Below are 16,151 nucleotides of genomic sequence, written 5' to 3' on the forward strand. Positions count from 1 at the left end.
TATAATAGGTTATAAAAAGATAAATTAGTTTTAGAACAAATTAGATAATATAAGAGAGAGACTCTCACCAAACGTTGCAAAGTTTGTTTCATCTTTGTTCTGCTGAAATACAACTGAAGATGATAACCTTAAAATTTTCATATTTATTCCTAATCCACAGCTTCTAGGGGAGACAGAACTCCTGGTAAGTCTTATCATTTCTTTAACTGATCATTCTAAAAACTGGGTATTTACTGTTAATACATTTTGCTTTTGTTTGATGGAAAATCTTGGGGAAAAAATAATATTTATTTGAGGAGGAAGGACAAATTCCATACTTTAGTTTTTCAGAAGTTGTAGATGATTATGTATGGCTTAAATGTTGGGAAAACACCCTAAAACAGTATAAGGTGTGTAATGCGTAACTTGTTACTGATTGGAAATCAGACTCCCCTAGCCTACCCCACCACTCAACAAACCACAATGCCAGGAGGGAAAATCTTGGACACACTTTAAGAAATTCATCATGGCAGAAGAGCAAAGTGTCAGTCACATGTGCCTGCTTAGCTTCTCTAGGAGTTCTTCTCAGGGAATTCAGGCTTCCTTAATTCATTCTGGTGCTCCAAAGATTCACTGACCTTCTACAGAGCAAATGGCCACTAACACCATTTTTACAAAAATCTGGTCTTTGTATCTCCTTGTTTAATTATGGTGCAAGTGTGGTGAGTATGGTGAGAGCATCAGAGGGAGGTTTTCCTGCTCCAAAAGGCACATCAGGCTGCACGAACAGCCCCATTCTGCAGAATAGCTTTTTCTCTAGTCATTTTGTAACACAATCCCACATCTGGCACAAGTGTGAGGTTAGAATTAGGGCTGTGTGTAATTTGCTTCTGCTCTGTCTTTGCTAGAAATGTCTCTGCGGCTGGAGAATGGTGATAATCGATGTGAGGGGCGTGTTGAAATTTTTTACAAAGGACAATGGGGAACAGTCTGCGATGATTTCTGGGATATCAATGATGCTCAGGTCATTTGCAGACAGCTTGGGTGTGGCGAGCCCATGTCAGCACCAGGAGCTGCCCAGTTTGGGGAAGGCTCTGGAGTTATTTTCCTGGATGATGTACAGTGCAAAGGCAATGAATTTTACCTATGGGAATGCTCCCACAATGGTTGGTCAAGACATAACTGTGGCCACAATGAAGATGCCAGCGTTGTCTGCTCAGGTACTTTCTGCTTTGTTTTATTCATTTCAAGAATTTCCCATAAGATACGTCTTGAAGTATAGTTGAAAAATCATTAGCAGTTGAGCCCGTGTTGAAAAATCATTTCTTTCTTTACTTTTGTGGACTAATAGACACCTAAACAAATATGAATCTCATAGCTATTTGCCAGATCATTTGATCATTTTTCTCTTTGCTCATTCTTACAGGGCCTGCAGCATAAGCAGAATGGATAAAGATTTGCATTGCCTTTAACGCTTGCAAATTTCTGAGGCATCTAAAGAAATCTCAGCAGCCACTTTCACCTTACAGATTTGCAAAGTCTCCATGAGAACGGGATTTCTCAATGTGGAGTAATGAGGAAAGCTTCTTTCCAATCACTTTTATCTGTTGCAAACTCAAAGTCTCAGTGATTGCATCTGCTAGCTGCCTGACGCTCCCAAAGCTGACTCTTGTGACTCGTGTTTTCAACCTTTAGTTCACATAGCAGAATACATGTATAAGCTGTTTCTACTCCTTCTGCTCTATAGAGTCCACTAGGATTGGTGTACCCAGTAAGAAAACTTTAAGACAAACAAAGTTTGTCTCAAATGAGATTTGACACAGGACAATTGACACAGGAGATTTGACACAGGAGGTTTGTTCAGTCTGGAGTCAGAAAAGGATGATGACCTTCCTCCATTGTAGAGATCTACTTGGCACACCCATGTCCACAACAGTCTCCTCTCTTGGAGAGGACAGCTCCTCGGAGAAGTAGTGCTTGTGGTGTTCTCCCACCACTCCATGCCTCTGATTCCTGTATCTGAAGAGATAAAAATGGCTCCATTGCCATCCATCACAGGCTGCTGGCCTCAGCCACGGAACCAGAACAGTTCTGGGTTGAGACTGAGGATCCTCTGGAGATGTGAAGTTTGAAGACTGCTACCCTTCTATACTTTTCGCTTTAGCTAATGGTGCTGTTTACTCATGACAAAACACTCTAGAAAACAATATATTTGCATAATCCATCTAACAATAAATTTTTCCTCCAGTAATCTCACCCTATTCTGTTGGAAATGCACTGTTCTTGTGCATTAATTCTCTTCTCATGCTTGCAAACAGTCAGACATTCAAATAAACACAAAGCCTGATTACAACCTGATCTAGTAGAAACATTTCCAGTGACAGAGAATCAGCACAAATCACTCTAATACATGGTCTGAGGATAGTCAGATATATTTTCTTTACATACCTAAGGTGAATGTATTAAATGATGTGACAATAAGATATCACCAATTAGTAATAAATGCTTTCATTGCACAATATTGATTACTATTCATCCTTCTTTTTTTCCATACCAAGACTCTGACTGCATTTGTTGTCCAAATGTCACAGTTAAACAGGACACCTGCTTTTCCACATCACGCTTGTGGAAAGCAGAGTCACCCCTAGCCAGCCTCTCACAACCAACCCCCACCCAACGTGGTTCTCTTTGACAGATGGGGAGGGAGAAGTTGTCACTCCAACATGTCCCACTGAAACACTCCTTGTTGGTCACTTAATAGGTGCTACACCAACTGCAACTTTGTTAGGATAGCTTTACATGTGAATGACTGCATTGTCAAATTAAAAAAGAAAAAAAAAAATCAGTGTACAAACAAAAGCAACCTACGCTTTTCTTTTACGTCCAGTTTTTCCTTTTACTTTCCAGCCACTGATGACTCATGCAGGAAAGAAAGCTTTCCTAATTAGTTGATGTAGTTAGACTGATTAATTCTTATTATATATTTTTCTAGTAATTCATTTTTGCTCTTTTGTTAACAGTTCATTTCATTATCTGTCATTAGTAGCTAATAAAGAAAAGCTAGGGCAACATCAGTTCTATTTATCATTAGTATATCCAGTAAATATGTATCAAAATTTGATGCTGCTTTGTGCCTGCACCTGGTATGTTTAATAACAGCTATCTTATGAATCAAAACCCAGAGGAATGTTACATGAATTTCCTGAGGAAAATCAAAATGCAAAACCTGTTCTCTTGGGTCCCTTGGGTGTCACTGGGGCAGGAGCCATCTGAGGGCCCTGTTGTGATCCTTTACCAGAGCTCTAATGTGGCATAAAAACGTGGATAAAAAATCCTGGAGTTTTATGCAGGCATAACTCCAGTGCTTCCTGCAGAGAAGCAGATGCGATTTTTTCCTCAATTATTCCATGATTTGAACTTTGATGACTTTAATTTAGGAATTGATTGGGCTGGGGTTTGACCATTTATGTGCTGGATTTTGCATTGTCTCTGTTCAGCTTTTTAATCAGTAGTGTATTGACTATTCATACTTAGAGGTGTCTATGAATCAAATCGTCAGAAATCATTCAGATCCCTCCAAACTCTCAGGAAATAAAACTCTCAAAATAAATGTAGCTTTCATAAATTGATCTTATTTCTAGAGTAAAACAGCTTTTGATTTATTTAGGATTTGGCTGGACCGTCACCTATCCATGTACCTTGTTACAATGATTTTACACACTATCAAAACCTAAGTAAAAGAAGTTTAAAGGCAGTCCCAGTCACACCTCACCCCCTGGCACTTCCATTACACCAGAAGATCACTTCTATTTTTGTAGCAAGAACTATTCAAAAGGCACTGGTGATACTCTACGTGATCCCTACCTATGGCACCTGCTGAAATCAAAGGGATATGCTTTGAAATGGAGAAAGAAGCTAAGAAAATGTCTTAATTAAGATTATACCATTGTCCATGTAAACATCAAAAGCAGGAAAAGCTGCAAGAACATAGCACATGCCAAGGTAAGCAACCTATGTTGACATGGAGCGTTAGCCAATTAAATTATCTGGGTAACAGGATGAAATGAACTGTAGTACTGTATGCAGAGCCAAAATAATTGATACCCATTTACATTGGCAGAGCCTTCATTTCTGACAAAGATTTTCCCTCACAGGACTCATGGGGGTGGACTGGGGCTTACAGGGACTAGGTGGTGACATCTTTATTCCAAGACAGTATGTCTACAAGAATCAGAAGCTGTACCAGCACTCAGTTTTGTCCACAGAAGATGACTTCACATGTAAAGTTTCCACTTTGGTTTACCAAGATATTCACTATAAATGTGGGAAACCCCATTAAAGGTTATATGGTCAGGGCTGTGATCTATTTCAGCTTGGCTTTGCCTTTTTCTCTATACATTCTTCAGTCTGCAAAATGCAATTCAGAACCTGCTGAAGTTGATTTTGGTGGAAAGGCTGGCAGAGAGGAAACATGAAAACAGAAAGGATTGAAAGAATATATATTTTAATTGTAATTGAGAATATGTCTGGATAACTAAGCAACAGATGTTAGGATACCACATACTACCATATGGTAGCTTCATACGGACAGAATGGGTAACAGCAGCAGTGAAAATACAATATCGTGGGCTTGCCTCATTAGGAGCAAGCAAGCAGGCACATCCTCAGGGTCTTGAAACTTCTTGAAACTTATTGCATTTCCAGATGTAAATGCATTTCTTGAAACTTATTGCATTTCCAGATGTAAATCGTAACAGAAAGCTGCACAACACCTGTTCATCATCCCTTGTCACACACCTATCCACTAGATAGGTGTGTACACAGGAGTAAGGACTGCTGTTATCAGGTAATTTCTGCTACCTCTGAGGGAAGCAGATGCAGGGACTGAGGCTGAGAAATCGGAAAAAGACAGTCTCTGGTTCCCTTGCTCAGTTACTTTTCCTACTGCATCTTTCCCCCCTTGTATTTTTAGGGTGATAAATCTATTCAGTGTCATCAGGATTCCAGGAAAACTTCACATGTCAGAAATGAGTAAAATCTGTAAACCCTGAGGTGTGAGAGACACTGCTTAGGACAGAGGACAATGTCAATTTGAGAGTGGATAGCCATACATAACATGCACATTTAGGGTCAAAGTTCAGAGAAGGTTCTTTATTCTCAACGTGATCAGAACATGGAACTGCTTCCTAATGGGATAAAAGGTGCAAAAAACATTTTCAGTTAAATATGCAACTGAAAGACAGTAAAAAGCATTACAATAGGAGTAAACCAGCATGATATGACAAGTGATTACTCCTTCTGAGGAGTGTACAACCTCTTGTTGTACAGAGCAGGCCCTATCATGGCATCAGGGACTGGTTTGGAAAACCAAACCAGCCAACAAACTTTTCTCCTCATGGAAGGAACATCCCATGTTTCAGAAGCTTCTGGGGAGAGACGTTGACCCAAACAAGGAGACTGTGCAGCTTTTCCAAGCCACGACGCCAGCAGAGAACTTTAAAAGCTCCTGACACGTAAAGCTTCTGCCCACTGCTCCTCAGTCCAGGCTGTACTGGAGCCCTGTCTCTTCCAGACAAGCCTGTGCCTCCTTATCATCATCATCATCATCGTCATCCTCATCATCATCGTTGTCACCATCATCATCATCATCATCATCTCCTGCTGTGTCCCTTGCTATTGTCTTGGGCATGCTTCTTGTGAACACACTATTTCACTGTTATGTTAATTTCAAGGTTTTTCTCAATGCAGAAAAATAAGGAACTTTTATTTACATATGTGTCTTGAAGGTCTCAAAAGTTATTTGGAAGTTCATAATTCTTTGCTTTTAGAAACAGAAGGTAAAACCAATGAAACAGCCTGTTGGGAATGTGATGGTTTCAGCAGAAAAACAGGATTTGTTGCATAAGAAATGTTCTCAAAAGCATAGTAAGTATATTTACAGTTAGCAGGAATCTTTCATTACATCTCTCCTCGGAGCAATGTGCAGTGAACCATAAACAAGCGCTGCACACTTATCTGTAATATGCTGTCTTCCTCAAATGCAGCCTGAAGCAACACCGGGCCACGGGCTTACATCAGCCAAATCCCCAGGCTGACTGAAGTCAAGGATGAGTATATGGCAAGTATTACGGCAGCTTTCAAGTGGTAATCTTGTGGGGCATTTCAGTAAATTCTTCCAGTTGCACGCTTCATTAGTGAGTAATCTACAGTGGACAATTGACTGAAAAAGTTATTAACGTGACCCAAAACAAAAATAGACCTGTGTACCATTTTTTGGCTTCACATACAGGTGTTTTCTTTGTCAGGGAAGAAGAAATACAAATAAGTATTTGTACAAGAAATACATGTCTAGGAGAAATTCAATCGGTGCTAGTTTATTCCTTTGAAGATATTTCAAAGAAATTCCTTGCAAACTTATGAGTTATGAGAGCTATGAAATGTCATGGTTTACAGCCTCGATAAGTGATAATGTGTAAAGAGTTGCAAGGGAAGAGGTTCCTGAGGCCTCCACCTAAATAGGCCAGTTCTCCTGAGCACCATTTGGCCAAGAAATATCCTCTGACATTGGTAGAAGACAGCCGAGGAATGGAAACAAGTGTCCTGCTCTTTGTAGCTGTCTCATGCACAATCTGTTTTGCTGTCTCTATTACTTTTTAAGGTATTTGCTAAAATTGAGACCTCTTTATGGACCCTACAAAAGTACTGTGCGTTACACCATCTATCTTATCCAGCAACTTGCTCATTCCTTAAGGACAGTGCCTCACTGCCCTCCAGTGGTAATAGCCTCCAGAACAGCTTTACATTTTCTGATTGCTTTTAGCCCCTCAAACTATGTCCACCAGATCCACTACAGTATTCCATGAAAACTGAATGTAGTTTGATAAGGCTGAAAAAAGCTTTGAACAGGGAGGGGTAGTTTTGCCAGGGCAGCAAAGCTCCAGCACTGTGAGGAAAGCTTAACACCCACCTTCCAGCACAAAGCTATTTCACTATATCACAGAAAACAAATACTCTTTGTTTTCAGAGTGAATTTTGAGAGATTTCTTTAAGAAGATTTTCTCAGAAACAGCACTGCTATGCCGAGACCACAAAGGTCAGCCCCCACTGTCATCACTGCTGCTTCCTGCCACACGGGATTAGTTTGCTTGCTTAGCTTTGGACTGGAGGCTTACCGCTTCCTTTTAATGGCACCTTCAATGTCAGTGACAAGGGCTGCAGTGTTTAATGTGGAGGCTGCTTGTTCCTTGTCACCTGTAACTATGGATTAGCTGTACAAACCTGCTGCCCTCGCTAGCATTTGTACCTACCTCCATTACTTCTTACATACGTCGTAAAATAGCCTGCAGTAAGATCCAGCTTCTCTGAGCAAGAGCAGGGATGTGGAGTCCTCAGCCCCAGGCACGTCTGCTGGGACCAGTGGCTTCTTTGTGACCTTTCTTTCAGCATTCCTTCGTAAGGAATGCTGAAAAAGCAAATCTTGATGCTTCTTCATAGCTGAGATACTTTAATTCAGTCATGCATCTAACACAGGCTAGACAGCTAATAGTCTGCGTTCCCCGTATCTTCCCGTCCTCTTAACTAGGCTCCACACTGTCTGGCCTGAGTCACCAGAATGAAGCATTAGCTGTTTCTACAGGCCTCTACATTTCCTAGGGAGAAGATTACTGAAAGTCCAACATCAGCCAAACTCTGAATTTGTTCATTGTGGGATGAATATGAAGAGCTCTGAAACAGCATGTGTGTAATAGACTTCTGTGTCTTCTATATGATAATGTTCAAATCCAAACCTTTTCATCCAGACTTGAGTAAAATCACAAGAGATAAAGAATTTGTTTTCCTTTGTTTTGGGAATAAAAACTTCATGAGATTTCAGTTGGAGTTTTGGACTGTTTCTGAAATTTTTCATTCAGAACTGAGAAATGTCTGTATAAAATAGTTTAATTGCTGTTAGGAAAGAAAAATGGTATATACTGTACTGTTCAGGTCCAGCGTACAGTTATTTGGATAGAAATATTGATAAGGATCTACCATAAACCCACTTAGTCACTTCAGGAAATGGCAGCAGAATTAAAATAATCCACACACGCGGAAATGGGATTTTAAATACTTGACATGACTGGTTTTGCTCAAGAAGGTAGTAGGAAAGTAAGAACATGGACATCTAGATAGATACAATGCATCACAGTGTGCTGAGAAAATAAGAAAAGCATTCACAGAACAAAGAAATTAATTGATGTTCATTTTCAAATCATCTAATAACCTCTAGCTTTGCTTTTTCCCTCTCTCTAGCTGAGGCCCACCTTCTCCTTGCCAGTACTGAGTAAGACAGAGCTGAAGGCATCCTTTGGGATATCAGCAGCCACAGGGTATTGACCCCACCACCTCGTGCCAGGGAGAAAACTGTGTTGCTGGAGGGATCCTGCTGGATTCATGGTTTTGCTAGAGGCAAATCTTTTCCAGTTGTGTAGCATGGCCTTTCTAGGTGGGAATCCCTTTTTCCATGCAAGCCACCTAATCTGAAAAGTTAGCATGAAACCAAATGGCAAACTATTATCTTCAGCAAGTCCTGGTGTATATTTCCTATTCACAATGATTTATTTATTTACTTATTTTAATGTTTTCACTTTCTCCTCTACTAATTTGTATTTCTACTAGCACTAGAATATCTTCTGCCTCTTATCCCATGGTCTCATATCTCTTACTAGTAGAATAAAAACCTACTAGTAGTTTCTCCCCTTTACCTGAAAATTATTTTGTGCCTCGATTCTTTTGTGTAGTGTCTCACAGACCCAAAACCATGTCTCGTAAGTCCTAGCACACAAAGGCTGCACTTCCTTTGGCTCTGTGCAGTCAGCTTATGAGGGATGTAACACAGAGAACTGTCAAACAGCACGTTTCCTTGTCCTTTGAAGGGGAAAATCTCAGACTAATTTGGGAATAAATTGTCAGTGGAGTCTACTGGTCTTCCCCACAGCAGGGCATGGCAGCTGGTCGTGCCTCTCTGTATGCCTTTAAATACAGATTCTTTGACTTTCACAGCTTTAGCTTAGCTTAACACCTTCTGTCCCTATCCTGCTCTCCTTGGTTGCTGTATTTCAGCAATTGCCCTGCTGCTGTGCCCCCAGAACAGTTTGTCCATCTCAACCATGCCTTGGCCGATATCTCTTACAGCTGATTCATTGCTCTGTAGGCTGCAAGTGAGAAAGAACTGACTGCAGTTCCAGAGCATACTGTAGGAATCTAAACCTAGGTTAAAGAGGACACAAAGAGATATGGAAAAGTGTAGAAACTCCTTTTTAGAGGGATAATACTTACAAAACACAGATCATTTGGTTGAGGCTTTCTTTTTTAGGATACTGATCCTTTGACACAATTATCACATCCATTTAATCTGTTTTAGCACAGTTGTATGTTGGAAACTAAATTAACTGATGGTAAAAAAAAAATAAAAATAGTTAAGTTTTCCTTACCAAACAGCCTAATCTCCAAAAATAAATCATTGCTTCCTGGAAAAAAACACATCAATACATGCCTGCAAAGGTGTCAGTAGAGTGGGAAGATTTCGGTAGCCAGTCCGGAACAGCGGTGTGATCTGGATCTGCTTATCCGGATGTCTGGATATACCCTGTGAAATGAAAATACTTGGTAAATCACTTCCTTGGCATGGATCTGGAATTTCAGGGAGATCAAATTACACAGCACACACCTTTGGTCTAGACCAGAACCCCTTTAGTATAAATTCTGAATCTTCACTGGTTTAGAACAGACAACCACAAAGAAAATGGACCTTCAAGTGAGTCTCACTTGGATGCTTCTGTTAAGTGCTTCTCTCCTATGTGAACCAGGTACAGTGAGTATGTTTTTTTGTGCTTGCAGGGAAATGTTAAAGACAAAATTCAGTACTAATACAGACTGGCTTGTTGGGAGGTGGTGGCAGGGTTCCCTAAGAAATTGCAGACAAGCTTCATATCATGTAATTGCTGGTTTAATTTGTCTTCTAATTCTAACATTGAGATCAAATTCATAGGTTAGATTTTAAAATAGGGTATGTTAAAGAGTATTTTCTTTGTTTCTCTTCTGTGAGGGGAATTGCTAGGGGAAGTTGTTTTCCAAACATTCTTCTTCAAATATTTTAGTTTTGAACTAAAATTCTTCTACACCATACATTTAAGAATGTAGACCAAGAGAGCAAAATAAAATAAAACAAAGAGCAGCCTGTCAGACGCAGGTTACAAATGCAAGTCTCTGCTGAGACTTGGGATTGACGCAGTGCTATTGTCCTTCAAACTTCAAACAAAAATAACCCCAAACCTTCCTTGCAATCTTGCCAGTTTGAATGAGATACTTTGATCTTTAATAATCGGCTTGGGCACCATGAATAAAGGCTTATCAATCATAAGAGAGAATTTCATAGAATGTAGATTTGGGGTTGGCTATATTGAATTATTTATAGACAAGAGAAAAGGCAGCCCAGAGGTGAGCTCAGCATCAAAGAGAACTAAGCCGCATTTCCAGAAGGTGATCAAATCCCAACACTTCAGCAAAACCTTTAATCTCTCTTCAGTAAATTCACTTTTGTCTTCAATTTGACCCGATGTAGGCTGGATTAACTTGACTGGAAAAGTCACTTAGGGTCCTGTCTTGCAAACCCAAAACTTTAGGATCACTGATCTATTCACAAGAGTAAGAGTCTGTGAAAGCAAGTGGCTGAAAACCAAATGCAGTTAGGGGAAAAATAAATAAATAAATAACGGCCCCAAATGAAATTTCTCCTGATTTTAGTGACTGAATCAGGTACAGCTCTTCAGAGCTTGCTAATTCCAAAGGAACAAGGATATTTAACAGCTGCCATTTGAAAACATTGCTTTGACTTCTGGCAGCCTAAATAATTTTTTCTTTAATTGAATATACGTAGGGCCAGATTTTCAAAGGTATTTATGTGACTGAATCTACAGATTACCAAAACCACATGATCAGCCCAAATGTTTGTATCCTCTCTTGGAGGACAATTTTGTCCTGTGAACATCTCTTAATGGGTTTAAAGAAGACTGTTCTTGTTCTGTCATGTTCTTGGTGTACATCTCTGCATGATCACATTGAATCTGGAGAAACACTAAAATGCTGGGGCTTGGGTTTTAATTCCTTGGCATGGGACCTACGAGAGTTTTCCTGCTTCTTTGTGGGAAAGAAGAGTGGAAGACTACCACTTACTTATTCTTTGCACTTTCACTGTACAAGAGGAAGCAAAGGATTGCCTATGAGTATATGGATGCCTGTTATTCACTACACCTGACAGAACTAGCCAGAAATACGCCGACTGTAAATGGAAGGGCTGCCCTACAAATATTTAATGCCACACTTTGGTTTAGTCAAACTTACATTTTGAAATGCTTTGAGCAGTGTGTAGTGTATTCTTCAGTGCTGAGTTAGATGAAGCCTGGGCTCTCCAACCACACCTGAGCAGGCATTTGCAAAGAGAGCACTTTAAGCTAACTCGCTGGGCTGTCAGCCAAAGCAACTGTCAGTCTGTACAAATGCTTCACACTCTCACCTGCTATTACGGCAAAAACATGGCAAAGATGAGTAACCTTTTCTACTGCCCCAGTAAAATCTGGCAGAGCTCAGCTCACAGTCGCCTGTGTCTTCACAGGAGGTACATGAGGACTTGTGGGGTTGGATTACTTTGCTCTTGTGCTGCCATGAAATAAGGTTCTCTATGATCATCTTCCACTGAACTACGAGAGAATGAGCATGTCCTTCCAGGCACAGGAAGGAACCGCAGGATTGTTCTTGCTTTGAAAACACACCACATAAGAGTACTAACTGTCCATCTCTGCGTCAACACAGAAAACCATAAAACATATCTAGAACTATGTCAGTGCTAATAATGTGCTTTCTTATCTGATACAGCAAGTGGTTTCTGGTGGCAGCCCACAGGAGGTGGAGATCCAAACTCAGCATGGAACAGATTCTTAGAATGGATAAGAAACACATTTGGACGCAAAGGTAAGAGAGTGAGACATACTCCAGAGCGAGAACACACCCAGTCAGCAATACCCTAACATGACAGATCAGCTCCTGCATGAAGCAGAGCTTGAGTGAACTGGGCTGAATTAACAGCACTGATCCTGGCTCCCTGCCCCATGCTTTTTGTGCACTGCAGGTGTTCCCCAGTGAGCCCCAGGAACTGGGGACACAGAAACACTGCACAGCCCATCCCTGCAGAGAGGCGGATGCAGCCTCAGATGTGAGAAGTTTACATTTTCTGTAATAAACAGATTGAGATGTTTGCCTGCCAATGTTTGCTTTCATTTTAGAAGATTCGCCGCAATTGCGACTGGCATCTGGTGGGGACAGATGTGCCGGAAGGGTTGAAGTTTACCACGAAGGCGAATGGGGGACAGTCTGTGATGATTACTTCAATATGAACAGTGCCAATGTTGTATGCAGACAACTTGGTTGTGGCTATGCTGTTTCTGTCTACGGATGGTCTTACTTTGGCCCTGGCAAAGGAAACATCCTCCTGGATGATGTGCAGTGTACAGGAACTGAATCTTACCTTTGGGACTGTCCGCACGCTGGCTGGAACAAAAATGACTGTGGACACAATGAAGATGTCGGTGTCATCTGTTCAGGTAAAAAATATATAAATCTGTACTTAGAAAACTTTCTTTGGATTTTTCTGTCAACTGTAAAAATGAGGAACATTCAGAAATCAGACTGGAGCTGAACTGTGTGCAAGCAGAGGCTCCTTGTACTTAGGCTGAACCAAGTGATCAAGGAACACAAGGATGTTCTGTACAAAATACCAAGACCAGCAGCAACAAGCACTGAGTATGAATATGCTGAAAAGAAAATAGTCCAAGACACTTTAGTCAGCATCTTATTGTAGGCTCTTCCCAAAATAAGGCAGGCAAACAGTTAACATGAGGTAGAAGTACTTCCAGAAGATGTGAACCAAGACATGTCTGAATTGAAAAAGTGTTTTAATTTTTTTGTCATAAACATAGATGAAATCAACAATCACATAGGTAGAATGCAAAATTGCATTTTGAAGCAATAAAAATAACTCCACTGTAAATATCAATTTTTTGCTTTGTTCTGTCTTCACAGATGCAGTATCCTCCACGACTGCACCACCAGGTAAGGCAGCGTTTTTGAGACATAAATCCATTAGCACTTCACCGTATCCTTAAATGCTCAGAGACTAATTTTTAACTTGAAAAATCATATGATTAGAGTTCCTTGGCAGACAGTATACTAGAAAGGTGCATGTTCCTAATTTTTCCTCATTACTACTTATTCATCTATCCCAAAATTATTTCTGTTGTTTGGATTTCTCTTAGGAATTGTATTTGCCTTTCATCTGCAGGGAAAGTTAACATTCCAGCCAGACCCAGTACACTGCTAACAATTAGGAAAACATAAAACAAGTCTTTACACTCCAGGTATAAGCTTGTGACTCTTGTTTTTTCACCACCATGTGCCTGAAATAATGGAATAATGGAAATAGGAAATCTTAAAATATAGGTGCCGCTCGTGTTTCTCATGATTTTTTTTTTAATTTATTTTTTATTTTTTTTTAAAGTGTTGAGTTAATCATTAATGTACTTTGTGGTGCACAAAGAAGTGGGCACTAAAATGCAGTTCTCAACCATTTGCCCAAAAGTGAAAGGCTGGTTCCCTAAATAATTTCTCCTCAAGATCTTTATCAACAAAACCAAACACAAAACAAAAACAAAAACAAAAAAGTGTAGTAGCACTGATCTATTGCCGCATATTCTAAGCATCTACATCTGCCTTAACGGTACCACTGGCAAATATCTCAGAAGTTCATTTAGAACTGTCATTAATTGACAGCAATCACACTACCAGGTCTAGTGCATTAGCCCACTGCTACACGAAACCTGACATTTAAATTGTTTTACCAGTGTCTCAGTTCTCATGACCATTATCATAGTTCCCTAATGATTTATTTCCTCTATCTTCCAACATCCTTAGAGAATCCCCAAACTACAAGTTCATCACCAACAATTACCACAGACAGCACCGTAACCTCTACCACAGAACTGCCGACTTGTGCTGGCAAAGGCAAGGGAAAAACTCAAGCTGTAAATGGCACCTGCAAAAATTTGGGGTAATATGCAATTTGAGAAGCATACAGGAGGAACACTTGGAATTCAGTAGAAATATTTCATTATCTAACCCTGTATGTAAGTAGCCTTGGAGGAGCCAATGGCCAACACCATCTTCATTTTCACAGGAAAATGTGTTTGGAGGGAAAACAAGTACATGATTAAGTCTACCTACAATATAATTATCAAGACTGTATGATGAGATCTGTACAATTGGATCATCTGAGGCACTCTTATCTGGATATTTTCTTCACCTTCAATTCTTTTAATAGTTTGACCTAATATTTCCAGGTTCTGAAGTTAGTGAATAGGTGGAATGGCAATCAGGTGTGCTCATACCATGACAAGAGGTATACCAGTTTCATCAGTCTCCCAAATTCACTATTAATTACTACTACATCAATTTATTATTACTAATTAGAAGATGTTCTTCTGAACCAATTAGCAAAAGCTAAAATCTGGTAAACTAACTTCCCTTTCCATGAAGCCCAAAGTACTAATGATTTCACTGAGCCCTGAAATGTTTTTTATTTTACCTGGTCGTGATTCCATCTAGTAACATATTCCCTCACCCCTGCCCATCTCTGCAGCTTCCTCCTCTGCACCCAGCCCAGACATAACAGGGACAGAGACACTGTCTGCTACAGTGACCGTGACAACACTCGAGGAAGGTGAGGAGCACTTGTCTGCTAGCACTCACTCAGAAAATGCCAAAAAAAAAAAAAAAAGAAAAAGAAAAAAAAAAAGTAAAAATCGAATTCTTTATTTCCCTAACAATGGCTACTTTGCATCTTTCCAAATGCCTGTGGCACCTCTAGCAGTAAAAGAACACAGACAGAAATAGCACAGGTATCTTCTGTCTTTAGAGTTAAAGGTTAAATGAAGCTGAGAGACTTTTTTCAGTAACGATAAAGGGCTACACATTGACTAATGCTAAGCCCAAGCCTGCTTACTTTCATCAAGGTTTCAGACCACGCATTCACTCCTAATTGCTGCCTCTCTCTTCTTCTCCCTCTTTCCTCAACTTGCTCTTGGCCTCAGATCCATCTTCTGCACCTGCTGTTCTTGCAGAGGAAAATACCACATTGGCCCCTGAAATCCCAACCACAGTTTCTGAAGGTAAGAATGGCCATTTTGCAAGTTATATCTAAAATAAACACTCTGCTAATTGTTTTTTTTTTTCAACTGGATTAAGAAGATGTGACCATATGAATCTGTAAAATAGTCACAGTAGCCAATGAAAATTAAATATTGCTGTGAAGGAGCAACCCTCACTTTAACATCTTCACTTAAAAAATATGAAACTGTCAGATACAGTAGAAATATATGCATTTAATTATTAATTTCCCTGAGCTTGTAGCTATAAATACTACAGGTATAGTTTTGTAAAGCACAAGTGTCCAGATCATTGTGATTTTGCGTGTCCAAGTTTCATAAAAGCTCCAGAACCATTAAGGAGCACAGCCAAACATTTGAACTCACCTCCTGAGTTGGACCTCTGCCTTTCCAGCTATTTAGCACACTGATAACACAGCTTTTAATTGAGCCTGAGATCTAGAGTCCCTAATTCTTCAAAGCACACATCTGCCCTTAATTGCTACTGGCAGACATTTAATTTCTCATCCTTCTGATAGCCTCCTTAGAAAAATGCTGAATTAATATCTGGATGCAAGTTTTGGTTATGAGGGGAGATCAGAGGACATGCCAAGAAATATTGCAAAATCAGCATCTCTCAGTGCCACCAATGCTTGTCTCTGAATCCCATTTGCTTGGTGCCAACCCCTGGCTTTCTGGCAGCATAGGCAGGCTGCCACTAGCACTTAGACCACAACTCCGATAAGGAGCTGCAAATGTTACTTGCAAATCTCACTTCAAGTGAAGCTGAATGGTGCAGAATTTAAATGAGAGAATCAGAACGAAATAATGATTTTTATATATATATATATATATATTTTTTTTTTTAGAAGCATGACTTGGGATAAAGCCATTTAGTCTGTGTTTCTCACCATTTATAACAATATTTATCTGGATTCTTAA

The 16,151-nt window shown here is 39.9% G+C and overlaps 1 protein-coding gene across 1 annotated transcript in view; it reads left to right on the forward strand.

Moving 5' to 3' along the window:
- The window catches only part of DMBT1 (deleted in malignant brain tumors 1), a gene marked incomplete at its 3' end in the record, with an annotated part of 83,895 nt that overhangs the window by 61,353 nt on the left and 6,391 nt on the right, over positions 1 to 16,151 (forward strand). Inside the window, exons 60-66 of the mRNA XM_084525505.1 lie at positions 161 to 184; positions 888 to 1,199; positions 1,727 to 1,750; positions 11,890 to 11,985; positions 12,297 to 12,518; positions 14,705 to 14,785; positions 15,156 to 15,233. Coding sequence (XP_084381631.1) covers positions 161 to 184; positions 888 to 1,199; positions 1,727 to 1,750; positions 11,890 to 11,985; positions 12,297 to 12,518; positions 14,705 to 14,785; positions 15,156 to 15,233 — 837 coding nt within the window. The remainder of the gene's footprint in view (positions 1 to 160; positions 185 to 887; positions 1,200 to 1,726; positions 1,751 to 11,889; positions 11,986 to 12,296; positions 12,519 to 14,704; positions 14,786 to 15,155; positions 15,234 to 16,151) is intronic.

The sequence above is a fragment of the Aythya ferina genome (genome assembly GCF_964211825.1).
Source record: "Aythya ferina genome assembly, chromosome: 7".
NCBI classification, from domain to species: Eukaryota; Metazoa; Chordata; class Aves; order Anseriformes; family Anatidae; genus Aythya; species Aythya ferina.